Source organism: Microcaecilia unicolor, chromosome 1 (assembly GCF_901765095.1).
Source record: "Microcaecilia unicolor chromosome 1, aMicUni1.1, whole genome shotgun sequence".
NCBI lineage: Eukaryota > Metazoa > Chordata > Amphibia > Gymnophiona > Siphonopidae > Microcaecilia > Microcaecilia unicolor.
Window position 1 is genome coordinate 652453076 of NC_044031.1, and position 16882 is coordinate 652469957.

A 16882-nucleotide genomic window follows, 5' to 3' on the forward strand; every position below is an offset into this window, starting at 1 on the left:
TTCTCCGCCTCCAGTATACGGTCTGGCACCTCTCCCTAGCTCCACCCCATTGACAATTAATACCTTTAATTAAATTTAGATATTAGATATGTATCATATGTCAAATAATTTTAGATATTAGATATGTATCATATGTCAAAGAATAAAGTGGTTGCTCAAAGCATCAATCAAAGCGACAATCACTCAACTGCAAAACACTATGCACAAATTTGTGCAAAAACACACTCAGAACCTTACTGTACCATAAATATTACACTGGGCAGACCCTAATACACCAATATACTGATATGGAAAATGCAGACCGTCAACAATATGAAACAAGGGATCATATCACAATTCTCATGTAGAGCCACAAAACACCTTTTTAGAGTGGATAATGTTCACAATGAGCTCCTTTTATTAACGACCATATATAGATCCTTCAAGAAGTAGTGTGTCATGATTTAGGCTCTACACCCTTTCTGATGTTTTGGTGCCACCTCAGTAAGGCCAATACACAAATTCTCCACTGCAAAACACTATACACAAACTTGTGCAAAAACACACTTATAACCTTACCAAACCATAACAGCACTAATTCCAAGGACAGGACGAGCTACAACCTTATGCGTGGAAAGGCAACACTATAATTACACCGGGCTCTAAAACACCAGTACAAAACCTAGTGAAACAAAAAAAACAAAACAAAAAAGGCTGCAAATACTACACGCTAGCAGAATACTGCACCTTGATCACACATGAAAAACACATGACACAACAGATATGAAGGCAAATTTCTGAACTGGAAAGTTACCTCAAGAAGTCAGACTCAGCATGCAGCAATACTAGAAAAACTGAAACTTACATGCAAAATATCACAGATGCACATTTCCAAAAGCTGACATATTCCAATTAATAAATTCTGAATTAAAAAATGTTTTCTACCTTTGTTGTCTGATCATTTAGTTTTTCTATTCGCATTGGTCCCAGTGTCTTCTGTTTTATGCAGTGTCTTCTTTCTATTTGATATTTTCCACTCACCATGTCCACCATCCTCCTGTGTCCTTATATTTTCTCCCCCTGCCCTCCCCTCCCCTCTCCTCATCCATGTCCAGCAATTTCCTCTCTTCCCTCCATCCATCCATTCATGTCTTGATGTCCAATTTCCTCTGTCCCCTTCCCTCCAGCGATCTGTTCTCTCCCCCCCCCCGCCCTCCTCTCCATGTCCAGCGAGTCTCCCTGCCCTCCCTCAGTTCCCCAAAAGCCCTCTGAGTCCTCTCCGTTCCCCCCTCCCCTCCCACCCATGGCCAGCGAGTCTCCCTGCCCTCCCTCAGCTCCCCAAAAGCTCTCCGAGTCCTCTCCGTTCCCCCCTCCCCTCCCACCCATGGCCAGCGAGTCTCCCTGCCCTCCCTCAGCTCCCCAAAAGCCCTCCGAGTCCTCTCTGTTCCCCCCTCCCCTCCCACCCATGGCCAGCGAGTCTCCCTGCCCTCCCTCAGTTCCCCAAAAGCCCTCCGAGTCCTCTCCATCCCCCCCACCTCCCGCGCACACGAACCTGACCTTTTTCTTTCAGTAGCAGCGAGCGACGTGAAGGCACTGCAACGCTCGCAAGCTTCAAGTTCTCCCTTTCCTCTTCACGCAGTGTTCGTCCCGCCTTCGTGGAAACAGGAAATACATCATCGTAAAGGCGGAACGGACACTGCGTGAAGAGGAAAGGGAGAACTTGAAGCAGTGTCTTCACGTCGTTCACTGCTACTGAAACAAAAAGGACAGGTTAAACATTTGTGGGGGGGGGGCGGACGGAACTGAGGGGGGGGGAACGGAGGAGGAGCGGAGGAGGGCTGATGGTCGGGCGAGGGAGGGAAGGAGGAATGCCACGCGGGGCCTCAGAGCGACTCGGGGTGCACCATTCCTGGGTGGGCCTTGGGCTTAAATGGGTGGGCCTGGGCCCACCCGTGCCTACACCCCTGGCTCCCTTGATTCATTTATAAAGCAATACTACACTTAAATCATTCTAGATTTATACCCTGGATGTACTGTCTGAAAAATCTCACTCTTTGACCTTCAGTCTCACTCCTTGGCGTAGTAAATCTCACTTTTTGGGATGGTTTCACCCTTGGCATCTCTACCATGAATGTTTCACCCACCGGTCAACTGTACCATCTGATGGACTATGACTTTAAAGAACCTGAAGCCAAGTAAGTCTAATACTGCAGAAACAGATAGACCAAATCTACCATACCCTCCCCACCACCACCACCACTAGCACACTCTACCTTCATGGCTGAGTTTGGGGGATCACTGGAAGAGGGAAGGGACTACCTCACAAATGCTGGGAGGACAGGCTGAAGATGAAGTGGAAATGAGATTATAGCCAACGGGTGAGCACAGCCGCATGAGCCACAAGGACTCCGAGCACATGCAATGTTGTTGGCCCCATGAACTCTCCTGCCTCAACTCGCATGCTTCCACTTTGGAACAAGAAGCATGCAGATAGGAAAGGAGGCGGCCATGGAACCAGCAGTACTGCCCACGCTCAGAGACCCCACAACCCATGTTGCTGTGTATACAGAAAGGTGGGAGAGAAGACAGCAATACAAAAAATGGAGGAGAACAAAGAGAAAAACAGAAAGAAGAAATGGGAAAGAGCAGTTTGATAGGAGAGGGTAAGTCAAGAGGAGGGAGATGGTGGAGAAGGGAAAGTGAGAAAAGGGGAATGTAAGAGAAGAGGGAGAAGGAAAGGAAGAGAAGAGAGGACGGTGAAGGGAAGAGATTGGAGACTATAAGAGGAGAGGGAGGGTGAAGAAGGAAGAAACATGAGTTGAAAAGGGGGAAAGAGAGCTAAGTGGGGAGCTGTAGGACTAGAGAGAGAAGAAGGATGATGTGGAGAAGAGATAAAAGGAAGGGGGTAGAAGAAAGGTGAGGAAAGAGGTGAGGGATGTGTGACAGAAGCAGGAAGACAGCAATATGTGATAGGGGGAGAGAAGTAAGTGTTTGAGGAGGAAATGATATGTGTGAGAAGGAGAGCATGTGAATGAGAAAACAGGACAGAAGGGAGAAAAATGTGGAAGGGTGAAGGTAGAATAAAAACTAACACAAAAGAAATGGAACCCAAGATTGACATTAGCAAAAGAAAGATGACCAGGTGGAAAAATCTAGAGGAAAAAGGGAGGGCCCGATATGCTGACTGTCGCTGGCGTTAAACCCAGAAATTCAATGTGTTCAATTCTGGTCGACGCATCTCAAGAAAGATATAGTAGAATTGGAAAAGGTGCAGCGAAGGGCGACTAAAATGATAGCGGGGATGGGATGACTTCCCTATGAAGAAAGGCTAAGGAGGCTAGGGCTTTTCAGCTTGGAGAAGAGACGGCTGAGGAGAGACATGATAGAGGTATATAAAATAATGAGTGGAATGGAACAGGTGGATGTGAAGCGTCTGTTCACGCTTTCTAAAAATACTAGGACTAGGTGGCATGCGATGAAACTACAGTGTAGTAAATTTAAAACAAATCAGAGAAAATCTTTCTTCACCCAACGCATAATTAAACTCTGGAATTCGTTGCTGGAGAACGTGGTGAAGGCGGTTAGCTTAGCAGAGTTTAAAAAGGGGTTAAACGGTTTCCTAAAGGACAAGTCCATAAACCACTACTAAATGGACTTGGGAAAAATCCACAATTCCAAGAATAACATGTATAGAATGTTTGTACGTTTGGGAAGCTTGCCAGGTGCCTTTGGCCTGGATTGGCCGCTGTCATGGACAGGATGCTGGGCTCGATGGACCCTTGGTCTTTTCCCAGTGTGGCATTACTTATGTAATGCCGGGCCATGTCTGGACAACAGCATTGAATATCTGGGCTAAAACATAGCCAGTTAAGTGCAATATTCGGTACTTAACCAGCAATGAAGAACCGCATAAGGACAGGACTGCAGGTCCCTTTTATGCAGTTATCTTAACCAGCTAAGTGCCACCTCCGCCCCTGGGACACCCCCAAAACAGTTGGTTTTGGCTTGAGTGCTAACTGGGCATTTTCAGCAGCACTATCAGGTTAAGTGCCCCTGAAAATGCCCGGTTAGCCCTGGACAGGTGATTTAAAGGGCCAGGAGCCTCTCCTGGGCCCAGAGAAGAAAATGGGAAACAGAAAAAGAAAATTGAAATCAGAGGGAAGAGAAAATATGTAAAAAGATATCAAGAACAAAATGTAAAAGAAAACAATCCAGCTGATTTTTAAAACCATTTAACCAACCAGGAATGGCTCCTGGTCGGTTAAATGGCACATAACTGGCTATCTGGCAATATTCAATGGGAGATAGCTGTTATCTCCCACTGAATATTGCTGGTTTGCATTTAACGGATAGCTGGTTATATCTCGCAATATAACTGACTATCCGCCAGTATTCAGCGCATCGCCAGCTAAGTTTGGCAGCCAAATTAGGTCACCAAAATAGCTGGAATATCTTTGGCTGGTTTAAACTTAACTGGCCAGTGCTGAATATTGGCTTGGTCGGTTAAATTTAAACTGGCCAAAATGCACACAGATATTCAATGCCGGTCACTGGAAATGGCCTGGCATTGAATATCTAGACAGCGCTGACAGCGGAAAACAGTCCGGTAACCTCCCATGGTCTGAATATCAGCCCCAATCAGTAGCATACCAAGGGCAGGGCGATGGGGGCGGTCCGCCCCGGGTGCAGGCAGCAAGGGAGGGCACGGAGCAGACGCATGGCTGTCAGCTTTGCCGGTCCCCTGCCCCCTCTAACACTTCTTGTTCCAAGGAAGGGGAACGGCAGAGCGAACAGACGTACGCCTGCTCCGCACACCTCCTTGCTGGGAGGAAAGGTCTGGTGATGCGCTTCGGGGGGGAGTGATGCGTTTTAGGGGGTGACACACTGGGGGGGGGGGTGATGTGCTTTGGGGGTGACACGCTGAGTGGGCGATGCAGCAACCTGCCCCGGGTGGCAAACAGGCTAGGAATGCCACTGACCCCAATGAAAATAGAACATCAAGACATACAAAGATTTGGAAATATTTGACTCTCTCAGTAGCTCAAGGTGAGTTACATTCAGGTACAGGTGGCATTTTCTTGTCCCTAGTGAGCTATGTTTGTTCCCGAGGCAATGGAGGGTTAAATGACTTGCCCAAGATCACAAGGAGTGGCAGTGGGAGCTGACGGAGGCTTCCCTGGTTCTCAGCTTGCTACTCTAACCATTGGGCTACTCTGTCATTCATTTTATTGCAGTATCTTCCTGCAGCTATAACTGAAAAGGTGGGAGGGTTGAGGTTGGAGGTATCAGGACTAGAGTAGGGGATTAGATAGACTAATAGAGTGTATGGATGAGTGTGTATTTGTGATAGAGCAAGTGACTGTTGGGGGAAGGAAAGCTAATTCATGGCAACCTTGAGGAGGGAGAAAATTCATTCCCTCTCCAGTAATCTGACTGCATTACCCCTTAGCCCATCCCCCTAACAAAGCAGACAAGCTATGCCTATGCCCTCGTTCCTTGCCCAAGACCTATTAATGATTGAAATCCACCTTGATTTCAATCATTGAAATCTCCATTTTGGTAAAGAGGACAATAAATGCCCATATTAAATTAATCTGGACACATTGTCAAGATTTTCCTTTGTGAAATCATGTTCCCTATGATTGAACCACGCTCCCTGGTCACTGCCCCTAGAGGTTTACTAGTCAAGGTTGTACATAAGGCCCCTGCCCCTAGTACCTGTATCTCTTGTCATCCAGAGGTACAAAGTCCATCAGCAGAGCATAATCCGCCATGGGGTCCATGCCAAAAATTTTCACCTGGAATGTGGGAAACATCCTCCTGTGGAGACAGAACCCAGTTGGGTTAATGGGAAGCAGAAATGTGTGCTTTGGTGTAGGAGAGATTCTGCAACCACTCTGTGTGGCCCGAACTCAATAACTTGTGTGGATTTAAAGTCAGAGTTTCTACTGCTAACCACACCAGTCTCCAAATGTGTCTAGTTTTCAGGAGAAACACAAAGAAACCACAGAAGTGGAAAGAGCAACAATGTCCCATGAGAAGTCATAGGAAAAGGAGAAGAGTGGGAACAGAATCATGCTCTTCAAAAACAGACCAAAGATGCTCAACATAGATATTAAAATGTAATAAAGGATGACTCAACACGGTGCCATGTTTCAGCACTGAAAGTGTCTTCTTCAGGAGTCTTGGTAAGACATTCTCATAAGGACTGTTAGACACGTTTACCAAGACTCCTGAAGAAGGCACTTTCAATGCTAAAACATGGTACCGTGTTGAGTCATCCTTTATTAAATTTTAATATCTACGTTGAGCATCTTTGGTCTGTTTTTGAAGAGCCTGATTCTATTCCCACTCTTCTCCTTTTCCTAGTTTTCAGGAGATCCACACCAAACATTCATGACATATGTTTACACGCCTGCTCTATGATTTTGTGTCTTATGGCTGCCATAAAACCTGGACCTCAAGGATTAGATCTGAGAACACAAACATAGGGTAAGAGGGGGAAAAAGAGAACGAAAGTGAGGAAAGAAGAAAGAAAAGACGGTAGAAAGAAGAGCGGAAAGAATACAGATGGAGATAGGAGCGGTGCTGATCGGAGTACAGAAGAAGGGGTGGGATGGGTCTCATTACCTTCCTGCTTTAGTGACAATCATTTCCGTCCCTAGGCGATTAAACTCTTCCCAGAGGGTCTTCATCTCAAGCTGCACACTGACACCAGACACCCGTACATTCTTCTGAACGTCTCGTGGCGTGCAAGAGCCCACGCTGCCTCCCCTGGAGCATGGCAATCCTCTCTCTTCACCATCTGACATAAGAAAAGATACTCCATACTGTCCATAGCCCTGAGGTTGCGCAAAGGAGCAGGGGGCATCCATGCTGTTCCCCCACTCAGGGCTGGAGGTTATGGGGTACCCCTCTGCTGAGGACGTCAGGATGCTCAAACTGGTTGCTGTGAACACTGGGGGAGGAAACCATCCAAGTTAAACTGAGAATTCAAATCACACAAACCCACAGTGACTCTACTGCAGCACCCCAACCTAGACCTGTATCTCTTCCAACCCTCACCTACAATACTCCCATTCCTCAACCATATCACCCCTGATTCTAATCTTCAGCACCCCAACCCTGACCTATAGGACTCCCCGTCTTGACCCATATTGCTTCTGACCCCAACTCATATCACATCTGACTAATCCTCTGCACCCCAACACTGATCCATATCACTGTCGATCCTGACCCATATCAACCCTGAATGACCCTCAACACCCCCAACACTGACCCACATCGCTCTTGACTCTAACCATCAGCAACCCAACACTGATCTATATCACTCCCAATTCTGACCCATATCACTTCTGACTAACCCTCAGCACCCCATAACTGGTCCTTATCAGTCCAATTCCCAACCCATATCACCCCTGTATTACCCTCAGCACCCATCACTCCCGAATAACACTCCAACACTAACCCATATCGCTCTTGACTCTAACCCTTGGTACCCCAACAATGACCCTTATCACTCCTGACTAAGCTCAGCACCCCAACACTGACTCATATCATGTTTTACTCCAACTCCATTTCTCCAGATTCTAACAAGTCTCCTTAGCAGTATGCACACAAATCTTTATAAAGATATAAAGACCAAAATCTATAATAATAGGATGAGTTTTTTCACAGCCATTCCCACAGGTAAAAGCAGTCTTCTAGTCATGAAAATGGACCCTTTGAAAACTGCTCACCCTGCATGTGGGTGCAAGCATGCACAGACCTTAACCACATTAAGCTGTTCCCAGGGTCTCAGTTAGGACGGGAGTACAGCAACCTGCATACTTCTGCGTTTTCAAAAGAATATGTGTTATTTTAGTTAGAAGAAATTACCCACAGGAAAAGTAGGTAACAGTGTCTGTAGGTAATGTTCAAAGTGAAAGATCCATGTCCATGTTTCCAAGCTTATTAAAAGCTTGCTATCCTGCACAGCAATCAATATATTTGTGCATTTTACAATTCTAAAATTAGTGGAAATGAAGAGAAGAGAGAGGATATGAGCAAGAGGAAAGACAGTATAGGAGGGAGAGAAATGGAACTACATTGACTAATAGGAAAGGTGGGGTGATAACTAAAGGTAGAGGAGAAGGAAAGTAGTTCTGAACTGACCTGCAGGCACTATCTTCATGGCAGATCTAGGAGAGTATAAAAGTGTCCTCTAAAAGGAATGTTTTGAGATCTGCTTTAAACTTTATTAAGGAGATCTGTGACCTAAGATAGAGGGGCAGGGCATTCCATAGAGTGGGATCTACAAAAGATGGAGTGATGTGTAGTGTCATGTCTAATGTACCAAAATGCAGGTATTTTTATTTGTTTATTTATTTATTTATTTATTTGTTGCATTTGTACCCCACATTTTCCCACCTATTTGCAGGCTCAATGTGGCTTACATAGTACCATCAAAGGCGTTTGCCCAGTCGGTGGTTAACAAATACAAAGTTGTATAGTGATTTTATGAGGTATAAGTGGAGGGTCGGAATGAAGATTGCATGTTGTCCTGTTCGATCATAGTCATGCTGTGTTGGAAGGTGAAGAGGGTTAGGTGGGTTGTTGGGGTAGGCCTTTTTGAAGAGGTTGGTTTTTAGTGATTTCCTGAAGTTCAAGTGGTCGTAGATTGTTTTCACAGCTTTTGGGATCCCATTCCATAGTTGTGCGCTAATGTAGGAGAAGCCGGCTGCGTAAGTTGTTTTGTATTTCAGTCCTTTGCAATTTGGGTAATGCAGGTTTAGGTAAGATCTTGACGATTTGACTTTGTTTCTTATTGGTAAGTCTATAAGGTCTATCATGTATCCTGGGACTACGCCATATATGATTTTGTGGACTAAGGTGCATATTTTGAAGATGATCCGTTCTTTGATTGGGAGCCAATGTAACTTTTCTTGAAGGGGTTTGGCACTTTTGAAGCATGTTTTGCTGAATATCAGCCTGGCTGCTGTATTTTGTGCGGTCTGGAGTTTTTTTATGAGTTGTTCTTTGCAGCCCACGTAGATTCCATTGCAATAGTCTGCATGGCTTAGGACCATTGATTGTATAAGGTATTGAAAAGTTGCTCTTGGGAAGAAAGGTTTTAATCGTTTGAGCTTCCACATTGAGTAGAACATTTTCTTTGTTACAGAGTTTACTTGGCTCTCAAGGGTTAGGTTGCAATCAAGTGTGACGCCGAGTATTTTCAAACTGTCCGAGGTAGGGAGGGTATGTCCTGGAGTGTTTAAGGTTGTGGGTTTGTATTTGTTATAAGCAGAGGAGAGGATGAGGCAATGTGTTTTTTCAGTGTTCAGTTTCAGTATGACCAATAGGTGCTGTTGAGATGAGCAAAGAGTACAAAAGGAGATATATGGGGTCAGGAGATGTGCCAGGAAAGGAGGGGGGATCCAGAATTTTTAATTTTGAAAACAAGGAGGAGAATTTTATAAGTGATTCTGTGTGTCATTGGTGGTAACCAATGTGCCCCTTTAAGAAAACTAATGCAAACTTGTGAGTTAAAGTACCTGTGAGCACTGTAGTTCTGCAGGGAGTATGGCAGTCTCCCCCCCCCCCCCCCCCCCCCCACACACACACACACTACCTGGCAATGATGCACGTATAGAAATATAATGGCACCTGACACAACTCTTTCATTTACACAAACATTGGTTATAACAAACAGACGTCTTGTCCCGCTTTGTAATTTTTAGCTAGGATTTCCTATACAATCACATCTAGCACCATCTCTGTGGAATCATCTTCCTGTTAGATCATAGAATTCTCTAATGAAATTCAGAGCACTGCTGAAGACATAATTCTGTAGTTCTGTATTTGAAAATTGATTATGTGTTGTGGGAGACGGCACAAATCAGATTGCCACTCCTGGCACTTATGCTGAAATTTGATTTTTATTTCTTTGTTTTCATGTGTGTTGGAATTCGTGTTTTCTTATTTGTGATAATCTATTGTACTATGTGCTTACTTTATTTTTTAACTTTGGCTTTCTATTATGTTATGTGGGGTTTTTCCCCTTTTTATTTTGACGTTCTCTTCTAACTTTTAAATTTTACATTGCAAACCGCTTTGATGTCTTTGCCAAAAGCAGAATAGTAAATGCTTTAATAAACATAATCTGTAACAACCCTGCTCTATCATGCACGCAGTCCTGGACTCCCAGTATACTTATTATTGATCAGGACCAGTATCAAAAAAAATCTTTTACTTTCAAGTTGCTAATCGAATCAGAAGTTATAAGTCAGTCCAGTCCTCTTTAATCTACTTTTCGAAGGATTTAGGGTTATGAGTTCAGGGTGCATGTGTAGGTGTGTGTGGCCATGTGTCTATCTGCATCAAATTTTAGGGCACGTCAGGGGTGCAAGGGGACCCTGACATGAGATATTTTGTATTTTTATGGATCCATTTGTATGCATACCCCAGAAAGTAGGATCCATTACTTCTTATCATCCTTAGATAGCAGTTTAATACAGAATAAAACTTCAGAATATCAACTGGATAGGTAGAAACAGCAAGATAGATCCATTTAATACCAACCCAAACTACAGTAATGTTAAAAGAATCTTGGAAATTGTAACCCGACAAAGTGGACCTCTGCTTTAAAATAATTAACCTCCTAAGCCAGTGATATGAAAAAGAAATTAAAAGACATATTAAAACAGGTATAGCTAAGTGGGGTGCAAGGGGAGCAGCTGCTCCCCTAAATAGATTTTAAATGAAATGGTACCTATGCAGTCTGGCTCCTCAGCCTTGAACCAGCACCTATTTTACAAAAGGTCTGCTCTCCCTGACATCAAAACCTGGCTACGTTTCAAAATAGTACCAAGATAGAAAAGACAAATTCAATGGTAACTTGGGTTTTTAGATTTCTGGGGGCTAAGCAAGGTAAACCAAGTGCTAAAATTATATATTAATGGCCCAGTCTTTACCTATATATGTAAGATAAAAAAGAAAGCGTGACTCACCTGACATAGCACCTGGGAGCTCCTTAAGATGCCGCGCTGCCTCTTCACGCAGTGCTGGACCTGTCCTTAGTCCAACAAGAGTAACTCAGAACTTGGCTTCAATCCTCCAGTTCAGAAGCAGAGTGCTTTCCCCTGGAGGGTGAGGGAGGCGGTGGGTGGAGAAGAGAGCATTGGAGGTTCCCCCCACCCCCCCCAACTCCCTTGTAAAGGCACAGGAGTCAAATTAACATCTAAATGAGAAATATTAAAAATCCATTGACAGTACTGCAGGGCACCAGTAGTCATTCTGGTCCCAGAGCAAGCTGAACTCTCTGCAGAATGTGACAACTTTTATTGGACTGGTGTGAGATGTATTCAGCAACGAGGATGCAGATGATCTTGCAAAACCTCCGCAGTTCTTACCTTTAACTAATACAGAATTTCAAACGTTATTACTAAAATTAAAATATTAGGATTCATTTCAGACTCGAAGACAAGAGGGGAACAAAGCAGAGACAGACTGACAGAAATAAGCCCACTGAGGGGGGGCAGTTCTATAACTGAGCGTCCATTAGTATGCACACTAATTCTGCAATATCTGTGTGCACAGATTCCATTATAGAATACACAGTTGTGTGTAGAAAGTTAGGTGCACTCACGTATACCAGGTCAATGTCAGGCATAAATGGCACCCCTAACCATTATGTATCATGAGGGAAATTCTATATATGGAGGAATGGCCTAGTGGTTAGAGCACCGGTCTTGCAATCCAGAGGGGGCTGGTTCAAATCCCACTGCTGCTCCTTGTGATCTTGGGCAAGTCACTTAACCCTCCATTGCCTCAGGTACAAACTTAGATTGTGAGCCCTCCTGGGACAGAGAAATATCCACTGTACCTGAATGTAACTCACCTTGAGCTACTACTGAAAAAGGTGTGAGCAAAATCTAAATAAATATAAACTTCACCTAAAGTTAAGCTCAGTTTACAGAATACATGTAGCGCCCTTCCCCGTGACTAAATTTGGACGCGGATAAATTTGGACACGGCCATTTATGCCAACTAAAACCTGGTGTAAGTGGCCATGCCTAACTTAGGTGTGGATTGGACATAGAAACATGACGGCAGAGAAGGGCCATATGGTCCATCTAGTCTGCCCCTCCTCAATAACCACTCACACCTCATTTTTCTAAGAGATCCCACTTGTCTGCCTCACGCCTTCTTAAACCAGTGCATGTAATTTTTAGGAGCGCTCATGACCCTCCTATGACCTTCCCATGGCTACGCCTCCTTTGAGATCCATGTGGTAGAATGTATGCGTACCACTTTATAGAATATGCTTAAGCGAGTTGTGTGCGTAAATTCTGATTAGTGCTAATTGCTTGTTAGTGGCCAATCAGTGCCGATTGGCTTAATAAAGTTGTATGGGCAATTTGGCCGCACTGCCATAATTGCATGCACAACTTTAGTCGCCATTTCCAAAATGTTCAAAAGGGGGAAAAAAGGGCCATTCCTGAAAGTTAGTCCTAAGGTAAAAACAGGAGTATTATCAATGTGACAATGAAAAATGCTACAAAGCTGTATATTATTGAGGGGTCCTTTTACTAAGGTATGCTGAAAAATGGCTTGCGGTAGTGTAGGCGTGGGTTTTGGGTGCACGCTGATCCATTTTTCAGCGCACCTGTAAAAAAAGGCCTTTTTATGTTTGCCGAAAATGGATATGCAGCAAAATCAAAGTTGCCGAGCGTCCATTTTGAGTCTGTGACCTTACCGCCATTGACCTAGCAGTAAAGTCTCACATGCTAACCGGGCGGTAATGACCTATGCACATCAAATGCCACTCAGCGCACGTCCAATACGTGTGTCCGAAAATAAAAATTATTTTTTTCAGCCGCGCATATTGGACGCATGCCAAAAATGAAATTACCGCAAGAGCCACACAGTAACTGGGCGGTAACTCCATTTTGGCGTGCATTGGGTGCACATAGGCGCTTACGCAGCTTAGTAAAAGGGCCCCTAAGTTCTTATTTACTTATTCTTATTGTCTATTATTATTATCTTACGATTTTAAAAAAATGTTTTAAAGAAAGTAGAAAGAGGAACAGAGGCATCAGACAGCCCACAAGACAAGCTGTCAGACCTCTTACAGTGCACAGCTTTGACCTGAAATAGCTGTGCACTATAAGAACTCAGTAATAAGCATTTTGTTTTGGATATAAGTTTAAAATTGGACCAATTAGTGTTGAATGTTCTAATTGAGCTTTATAGTCTTTTTCCTTTGCCACATTGGTAATACTACTGTTTTTACCTTAGGTTATATAGAATTTCCCCCATGTGAGTGGAGGAGTGGCCTAGTGGTTAGGGTGGTGGACTTTGGTCCTGGGGAACTGAGGAACTGAGTTTGATTCCAACTTCAGGCACAAGTAGCTCATTGTGACTCTGGGCAAGTCACTTAACCCTCCATTGCCCCAGGTACAAATAAGTACCTGTATACAATATGTAAGCCGCATTGAGCCTGCCATGAGTGGAAAAGCGCGGGGTACAAATGTAGCAAAAAAATGTGTGTAACTTACAGTATTCTGTAAGTTATGCATGTATATGCCCTTTGCAGTTACATGCTATTTTCTAGCACTTACACGTGTATGGATGCGCAACTAATTGTATGCAGTTATAGAATTGCCCTAATTGTGCATGATTGTGAACAAACTCTACAGTGTGACTCACATGACAAAGAGAGAGGAAAAGAAGACAATCCTGCTTATAATCGAACGAGAAAAACGCCCAAGTTCCGACCTAAATCGGGAGATGGACGTTTATCTCACAAAAACGAATAAAGCGGTACAATCGAAAGCCGATTTTTGGACTGCACTCCGTCGTGGATGCGGACAAAGTTGATGGGGGCGTGTCAGAGGTGTGGCGAAGGCGGAACTGGGACGTGGTTATCTGCCGAACAAAGATGGGCGCATTTCACCGATAATGGGAAAAAAGTATGCGTTTTTAGCTAGAATTTAGGACACTTTTCCTGGACCCTGTTTTTTCACGAATAAGGCCCCAAAAAGTGCCCTAAATGACCAGATGACCACTGGAGGGAATCGGGGATGACCTCCCCTGACTCCCCCAGTGGTCACTAACCCCCTCCCACCACAAAAAAATGATGTTTCACAACTTTTTATTTTCACCCTCAAATGTCATACCCAGCTCCCTGGCAGCAGTATGCAGGTCACTGGAGGAGTTGTTAGGGGGTGCAGTGGACTTCAGGCAGGTGGACCCAGGCCCATCCCCCCTACCTGTTACAATTGTGCTGCTTAATGCTTATTAGTCGTCCAACCCCCCCCAAACCCACTGTACCCACATGTAGGTGCCCCCTTTCACCCCTTAGGGCTATAGTAATGGTGTAGACTTGTGGGCAGTGGGTTTTGAGGGGGATTTGGGGGCTCAACACACAAGGGAAGGGTGCTATGCACCTGGGAGCTCTTTTACCTGTTTTTTTGGTTTTGTAAAAGTGCCCCCTAGGGTGCCCGGTTGATGTCCTGGCATGTGAGGGGGACCAGTGCACTACGAATCCTGGCCCCTCCCACGAATAAATGTCTTGGATTTATTCGTTTTTGAGCTGGGTGCTTTCATTTTCCATTATCGCTGAAAAACAAAAACGCCCAGCTCACACATTGTTGAATAAAACATGGGCGTCTATTTTTTCCCAAAATACGGTTCGGTCCGCCCCTTCACGGACCCGTTCTCGGAGATAAACGCCCATGGAGATAGGCGTTTTCGTTCAGTTATGCCCCTCAATGGCAGCCAAAGCAGAACTGTCATTAGCAGACCCCACCCCGGCTCTTTTCATTTTTTCACCCAACAATTTCCTCCTGCTCCTTTGGGTCTCAAGCTTAATCCAGACCATGGCTGGAATCTGGCACCATTAACTTGTGGATTTTTTTCCCTTATTTTTGTACTCTGTGAAGCATACCTAATTTGGCCATTGAAGGCCATGCACCAGGCTCCTTCCAGAACCCTGCAATAATGGGCTTTGAATCCAACCTCTAGGAGTCACCCTTAAGTGATGATCATGATAACACCCTCTTCCTCCCACAGGGCTGCGAGTGCCATTTCTGCAGCATTCCCAATCATTTGGGGAGTGAAGACCTGACTCAGGAATCAGACTGGGCTCTTCCTCTAGCAGTGCATATCATTTGCTATGTGAGCTACAGAGCTGGTCAGCCCTCAGCTGTAATAGAAAACCAGATAGTGATAACCAAAAAAAGAACTGTTATTAAGAAAAGCTCCATTCCCCTCCCTCCACCTACTCATTTGAAAAGAAAACCAGGTTTCTTACTTTTGACTTGATAACTAATGATCATTTGGACTTGTAAAATGCCTTTTACTCTAACACGACTTCAGCACACTTTACAAGGATCATCCTTTAAACATAGTAGACATATGCCTAAAGATGCCCTGGAACCCCCCCCCCCCCCCCCCCCCCACTTGCAAAGGTTGGGGAGGGGAAAATGCACTGAAGATCCTTTGCCTAAGGGAAGCACCATACCAAGGGCTACACTTCAGACAGCCTAAAAATACTCAGCCTCACAATTGACCGAAACCTTACCCTTGAGAGCCAAGTAAACTCCATAATAAAGAAAATGTTCTAGTCAATGTGGAAACTTAAACGAATAAAACCTTTCTTCCCGAGGGAAATCTTTCGAAACCTAATACAATCAATGGTACTAAGCCATGCAGATTACTGCAATACAATCTATGCGGGATGTAAAGAACAACTCGCAAAGAAACTCCAGACCGCCCAAAACACAGCTGCCAGGCTGATATTTGGTAAATCACACTTCGAAAGTGCTAAACCCCTCCGAGAAAAGCTGCACTGGCTCCCAATCAAAGAACATATTATCTTCAAAATCTGCACCTTTGTCCACAAAATTATCTACGGCGTAGTCCCAGGATACATGACAGACTTCATAGATCTACCAACCAGAAACAGAATCGGATCATCATGATCATACCTAAACTTACATGCAAAGGACTTAAATACAAAACAACTTACACATCCAGCTTCTCCTACGTAAGCGCACAACTATGGAATGGACTCCCAAAAGCTGTAAAAACAATCCATGACCATCTAAACTTCAGAAAATCACTAAAACCCAACCTCTTCAAAAAGGCTTACCCCACTGATCCAACATAAATCCCCACACCCAGCAACACAGCACAACTAATGATCGTACAGGACAATATACAATCTTCATTCCCTTCTACCTTCACGGTGCCTGACACACATCTACCTCATTCGACCACAATACAACCTTGTATTTGTTATCAACCGACTGGCAAAAGCCTTTACAGTACTATGTAAGCCACATTGAGCCTGCAAATAGGTGGGAAAATGTGGGGTACAAATGTAACAAATAAATAAATAAATTAGTGGTATGACTGCTTAGAATGCAAATATGGACATCAAAATTACTCCCAGCCCACTGCCTCCTCTTACTAGCATTGGTGAAGCAGGCAGGCTGGGGTGTATCAATGGACAAGTCACACAGGATGCAACTAGTTCTTGGAAAAGTCCTGCCTAAGGACACATGAGATGTAACTCAACCCCTGAACACAACCACCTCAGGGGTGCATGACTACACATATTGGCCTGCACACTGTATGGAAGAGGCAAGAACGTTTGGCAAACTGAGGCCAAGGAGATTAGATAAAGGTATTCAAGCTGCTCAGAGGTAGCGGTAGGGTTAGAACTCAGTCAACTTTCCTTGGCTGTTCTACATTTAGTTTACTCTACCTGTCTTCTGCCAGAAAATGAGGGAGAGACTGAACAGGGGTCACAGAGAAGAGTGCCTTGGCCTCAAATGTTTCATGCACTTCTATTTCCTGAGGGTGAATGATGAAATATAATGAAGCCAATATTACACAGTCCCGAGGGGAAAGAGTC

General features: G+C 44.4%; 1 protein-coding gene across 1 annotated transcript in view; it reads right to left on the reverse strand.

The window, feature by feature from the left end:
* LOC115461502 (T-box transcription factor TBX1-like) overlaps window positions 1-16882 on the reverse strand; it is an 83726-nt gene that overhangs the window by 39380 nt on the left and 27464 nt on the right. The window contains exons 4-7 of the mRNA XM_030191350.1: window positions 16733-16821; window positions 10968-11032; window positions 6610-6937; window positions 5698-5799 (exon numbers count right to left, since the gene is read on the reverse strand). Coding sequence (XP_030047210.1) covers window positions 5698-5799; window positions 6610-6937; window positions 10968-11032; window positions 16733-16821 — 584 coding nt within the window. The remainder of the gene's footprint in view (window positions 1-5697; window positions 5800-6609; window positions 6938-10967; window positions 11033-16732; window positions 16822-16882) is intronic.